The sequence below is a fragment of the Nilaparvata lugens genome, chromosome 13 (assembly GCF_014356525.2).
Source record: "Nilaparvata lugens isolate BPH chromosome 13, ASM1435652v1, whole genome shotgun sequence".
In the NCBI taxonomy this organism is placed as follows: Eukaryota; Metazoa; Arthropoda; class Insecta; order Hemiptera; family Delphacidae; genus Nilaparvata; species Nilaparvata lugens.
This window is the reverse complement of record NC_052516.1, coordinates 6,844,218-6,850,500: the sequence shown is the minus strand read 5'-3', so window position 1 is coordinate 6,850,500 and position 6,283 is coordinate 6,844,218. Positions and strand designations below refer to the sequence as shown.

The window sequence follows — 6,283 nt, the reverse complement described above, 5'->3', positions numbered from 1 at the left end:
TTTTCCCGCACTAGAGCGGAAAAGTGATTCTTTGCGTTCTGTAATCAGTGCAGCAATGGCCACTTTTCAACGTAACTGTAGGAAAAAAAATTAAAACCATTCAAGCTCTCTGGAATGATAGTACTTGACGGTGGGAACAATAATATGTCATCACATTGACATAAAATTCACTCCGATTCTTGAGTTATTAGCATTTGAAGATGAGTGATTTTTCTGATCTGAGAGTGGACGTGTGATTTTATGTTTCAGCGTATAACTCACCCTGGATTGTAGCAAAACGTCTAAAATTATAGCACGACACTTGTTAGGTCAACCTCTATCCATAGCACGAATATCAACCAAATTGGGAGATTTGCATTTTCATGGAATCCATCATGGATTTCATGAAAAATTGAAATCGCTTAAACTCTCAGGAATGTACATGAAGAAAGGAACAATGATATTGAATGAAAAAGACTAAGAAATTGTCAAAAACCACCGATTTATTGATACTTAGAAAGACCGGTTTCGATTATTAGACCATTGTCAATCTCTGATAAACTCTGAACAAAATGAAACTCTGAACTGATGAAACGTGAACAATAATAATTATGTCATCGGCGAAATTATACATTAACTTTCAGCTAATTTTTTCCGTTACTTAATACTTGAGTAATGTCATAAAGAAAATATAGCTTAAGCGAAGATACCCCATAAATTGTATAGACGTTTTTGTTGCAAATTTCACAGTTAACTCAAGCTGATAGTCCTAGTAGTTGTTTTTGGTGAAGCTATGTGACGCTGGTAGTCTCTCATACTGTGCCATTCTTACACTCCCAACATAGTAATAATAGACAGTTTGAGTTTACAGTGAATGATGGAACAAAAACTACCTATACCATAGGATGTCCTCTTATAATATATTTTCTCCAAGACTTTACATCATTCAGCTTGCAGCTAATACCATAGAGAAACGGTAGCATAAGTAGATATCCCATGGTATAGGGCGTTTATGTCGCAACTTTTACTGTTATCCCAAGCCGATGGTTCACGTAGTTCTTTCCCATGCAGCTATGTGACGCCGGTAGTCTCTCAAATTGTGCTGTTCTTACACTCTCACCCCTAATTGGCTTGAGATAACAGTAAAAGTTGCGACATAAATTCCCTATACCATGGGATATCTACTTATGCTACTGTTTCTGTATGCTAATACCTAATCAAATAGTTCCCCGTTTTGAGTAATGACTTCTTTTGTCTGTATTCTGCCAACTGATGGAGTATTTGTTATTGCAACATATTAATAAAATTCTTGCAGTTTTCTATAACATTTTATAGATTTTCTCAATTTCCCCTACTTTTACAATGTTTTATGCATCTTAAATCTCAATATATTATCTTTAGAGATATATATATATATATAAAGATATATATATCTTTTTATACTGTTTTAGACTTTATACTTTTCTATACTGTCTTTTTTTCGTTAGGTTACTCTTGAATGGAAATGAAAATAGAAATCTAAGTTCCGTTTTTGGAAATAAAAGGGTAAACAATTTCCAAAAAGGTTACTTAGATTTATTTCTATAGTTTACAAGACTATACATTAACCTTGTATGTAGCTGATAGTTTTTTGTTACTTAACAGACCTACTTGTGTAAATGAGTCTATTTGTCTGTATATTCTTGTAATACTAATGAAGACATCTCACAGGAGTTTGCCTCTATTATCACTATCATTGTAAGTATGGTCACGAAATAGACATGCGTCCTTGCAAGCATAATAACTTTTAACTTTCATTCAAACTCCAACCATTGTTTAAAACAAGACACAACCTATACAAACTATAGTGGGGTCCACGTTATAATGGCACTGGAGAAAGATTGGAGAACAACGTTGCCGATCCTCTGTCTTGTCAATGTCTTCTATACACGGTAGCTGATACAGGTTTATTGATGTTATATTAACTGTTTATTCTCGTTTAAAATAATCAATTTTATTTTATTGAGCATGAAATTATATTTTTCAATAATTTATAATGGAAGAGGATAAAGATTGATTGATTGATTGATTGAGTCACATATAAGTTAATAGAGTATAAGTTAATAGAGTACTTTATTTATGTAGATTACAATATACTGGCTTATACACTTATATACAATAGCTTACAATACAGCAAAATTATCGATGAATTAACATATAGACTAAGAAAATAATTATTGAAAGTATATGATATGAAAAAGTAATTTGTAATATAATAACTATGAATAATTATATTGTTATGCATCTACATAAATTTGCGGAGCTTTGGACATATCAATGTTCATTCTTCGGAAAGAATATTAAAAATATCCTCCCCACTAACTCTCTACCAAAACTTTAATTTAATTAATTAAGCTAAGGATCTATTTATTAATGGAAATTTTGTAAAAGTTTTAATTAATATAAATATTTAAGAGAAAAAAAAACAGAAAATTGATAGAGTAAAATAATTATATAGGTAGATAAGATCAAATTATTGATTAATCAAATGAAGTAGGCTGAAAGTAGTAAGGGTAATCAACTTTCAGTACCGTAATATACAGCAGTAAGCAGTGGTTAATTAAAAAACATGAGTTTTATATAATATATATATATATACACAATTCATTCTATAACAGGTTTAAAGGTTGTATTTGTGGATGGGTGGGGGATGGTTGTCATGTGATCGTTCTAGGCCGGACAGTTTCAGTAGAGATGGGAGAGCAACTTTGCCGATCCTCTGTCTTGTCAATGTCTTCTATAGACGGTAGCTGATACAGGTTTATTGATGTAATATTAACTGTTCATTCTCGTTTTAAATAATCAATTAGGTATATTTTATTGAGCAAGAAATTATATTATTTTCAATAATTTCCTAATGAGTTTTCATGATTAAGATAAACTATTTTGTTTATTAATTATTAAATACTACATTGTTGAAAGACGATCTGGGAACAGAGCAAAGCGAGAAAGCGATAGCGCTATCCGCTTTGTAGAGTGATAGACAAGGATAGCAATACCATTGTCAATCAAACACTGCCATTATAACGTGGACCTCACTATAGTTAGACTCATTTCAATCTGTCAGCATTGGATGAATGGGAAGCTTAGATATTTATGTATTAGGGAAGCTGTCAGTTTGGAATGAAAAGTTCACTGTTTGAAACTGAAAGTCGGTTTTGTGAAAGTTGAGTTGTGTTGGATTCGCCAAAAGTATGTCAAGAGGTTTTAGAATCTTCAGAGAAAAAGAATGAATTATTAGAAGACTAGCCATGTGCAGTGTAAAGTGTCATTATGTTTTTTCTAAGAAAATTTGTTAAAACTGATTTTCTTCTACCAAAGCCCATGATTTTTCAAGGTTTTTATAGTTTTCAACAGCATTCAATTATTTTCCTTCATTTATTCCTCTAGAATTTTTACAAGGAAACACTAATCGGGAGAGAAAAACCAAGGATTCTCCTTGTACTATTTCTCTCCTAAATTTTCAAAGTCCGAAACAGGGTTATGATTCTTTAGGGTACTTTCTATTTAAGGTTGTTAAATCGTCAGTTCAGATAGCTCACAAGAAGATGAAGTATTCTGAGTCGGGTACTTGTGCTGTGTGAATCATCATTCATACAGTTTGTATTTTATACATTACAGGATTTAACATATTTTTTTTATTTATAGGTTAAGCTTGAATCAATATTAATTATTGACTGTTTTTTTGCACTTGTATTACCTGTATAGATTGTGTACTCTTTCCCCGCGCACGGATCAACAGTCCATGCGGGGAAATAATTATTCCATAATTATTATTCTGTTCTATATTGTACATTGTTTTTGTATTGGAATAAAGAAATTGAATTGAATTGAATTTCACTTTTTTCAATTTAGTCAATTTCACTCGAAAAACAACAAAAATTTTCGAAAGAATGTCATCGTAGGTTTTGTTATTTTAGTGTTTATATTCATAATGTTATTATAGGTATATTAAAATAGGTTATTGTAGTTCAACCTAACAATATGAAGAGAATAATATTGTTTATTGGGGAAAGGTTATAATAGTTTTTAACAGTATTCAATAGAGTAGTTGTAACATATTCAATACAAAATTTGTAAGTATGGATGGAAGAATCAATCTTACCTCCTATTATTTGTGACAAATCAGGAAATTGAAGAAGTTTTGGGCAATAGCCTGTTTTTTCTTTTCCGACTATTGTATTGTTCGCTCTATCTAATAAATAAATAAATAAATATTATAGAGTAGCCTAATGAAAAGAAAACTGTGAAAATATTTATTGTTACTCTTAACCACTGTATTTAGATGAAAATCTTCTATATACTGTGCTCTTCAACTACATTATTTCTAATTTTTTTCGGGTAGGTACCTATGAGAAACAGTTTTGGTTTTACATTTCTTCTGCAACTCCAATCTTCCTAATAACTTGAGTTTGGATACATGTGAATAAAATGGTGAAATAATTAACAGTTATTGTTACTTATTGAAAATGAAAGGTATTCATAGATGTTTAAATTGAATATATAACGATGAAGAAATAAAATTTTTTGGTCCTGCAAATATTATTTCTTGAATATGTGAACATTCCTACTTAGTGATTATAATGTGATATATATTTCTTTATGTTTGGTTTTGAAGCATCTAAATTTGGAAATCTACTTTGTGAAATTAATTAAGGACTGAAATGTTGTTAAATTTTGTGAACAACTACAAGATTTAACGTATTTCGGACTATGTGTAACCTTATCTAAATTTGGGAGAGGAATAGTACAAGGTTACCTTATTTTTTCTCTCCCTATAATTTTTAAGATATAATTATTGTATGAATCAATAAAGAATTATAGTATTTTGTGCCATTATCATAAAAATTCATGTTTTCACAATAACATTTTGTGTGATACTACTGACTAAAACGAATTCAAAAATATCTCTGCAAAAAATGTTAGATTTAGATAGATGTAATGAGTGAATAATATTTAAGATGAGGCTTCACTGTTCCTCTACCTTACATTGAAAAGATCTATGCTTGTATGAAAAACATAGAAAATTATGAATAAATGTATAAATCAATGTAGATCTTTATAAAAATTGAAATGAATGATAAATCAAAGAGAAATATTACGAATAAAATTGAATAGCTTAAATACAAATACATCATAAGGTTGAATAAAACTCATCTATTTTACTATCCATGACGAACTGTAATAAGTAGGTAATAACAGTGTTGAAAATGGATTTAAATAATCCAAAAGCACTCCACAGTGAGTACTAGTTTCAATAACTAATATTCAAAGATATTGGACTGTAGTGTCGTTAAAAATAGTTCAAAAAACGGGTTGAATAAAATTTGAGAGTATAATACTCTTACATCAATCACAATTCGGAATACATAGAGTTCTAAATAAATTGAAAATATATTTATATTTATTTGATTTTTTCCTTTGTACAGGCCTACTTATTGCTTATCATAAAAATGATATTGGGAGAGGAAATCAGGTGAATACACTATAAAAATATGGAATTTACTAAATAAATTGACTAAAAAAAGTGAAGCTGACCCTCTCTCAAATATAGACAAAAAAAATGTTCAAAATGGAGCTACGCATGAATTGAAAATTAGGAATATTCTGAATGAAATATTTGATAAAAATTGGAAAATATGATAAGATACTTACGAACTTCTGACCCATCCTTTAGAACGGCAGCTGAGCTGAGTTGAAATACAGCGGCAGCTAACAACACAAGTTGCTTTGCGCTCATTTTGTAGCTTTGCGATCGCCTTGTTTCACTTCTCTCACAACATCTAACACAGAATAACTCGGCAACGGAGAGATGGCCTGGTTTATAAGGCTCTCCCCACTCTTCCATTTGCTGGAGAAGAGGATGCAGAGAGAATAAGGATAGAGAACAAGGTGGCAGAAGGAAGAAAAGTAGGAATGACCTGCTCTCTCACTCACTCTCTCTCTTTGGTAGAGAGTTAGTGGGGAGGATATTTTTAATATTCTTTCCGAAGAATGGACATTGATATGTCCAAAGCTCCGCCAATTATGTAGATGCATAACAATATAATTATCTATAGTTATTATATTACAAATTACTTTTTCATATCATATACAGTTCAATAATTATTATTTTCTTAGTCTATATTATGTAAATTCATCTATAATTTTGCTGTATTGTAAGCTATTGTATATAAGTGTATAAGCCAGTATATATTGTAATCTACATAAATAAAGTACTCAATCAATCTCATCAGGATCATGTTCTCTCTTATAATTATTATCT

The 6,283-nt window shown here is 30.4% G+C and overlaps 1 protein-coding gene across 1 annotated transcript in view; it reads right to left on the bottom strand.

Moving 5' to 3' along the window:
* The window catches only part of LOC111043679 (circadian clock-controlled protein daywake), a 61,626-nt gene extending 55,745 nt beyond the window's left edge, over nt 1-5,881 (bottom strand). Inside the window, exon 1 of the mRNA XM_039439686.1 lies at nt 5,674-5,881. Within this exon, the coding sequence (XP_039295620.1) occupies nt 5,674-5,866 (193 nt within the window). The 5' untranslated portion in view covers nt 5,867-5,881. The remainder of the gene's footprint in view (nt 1-5,673) is intronic.
* Nucleotides 5,882-6,283: the final 402 nt, after the last annotated feature.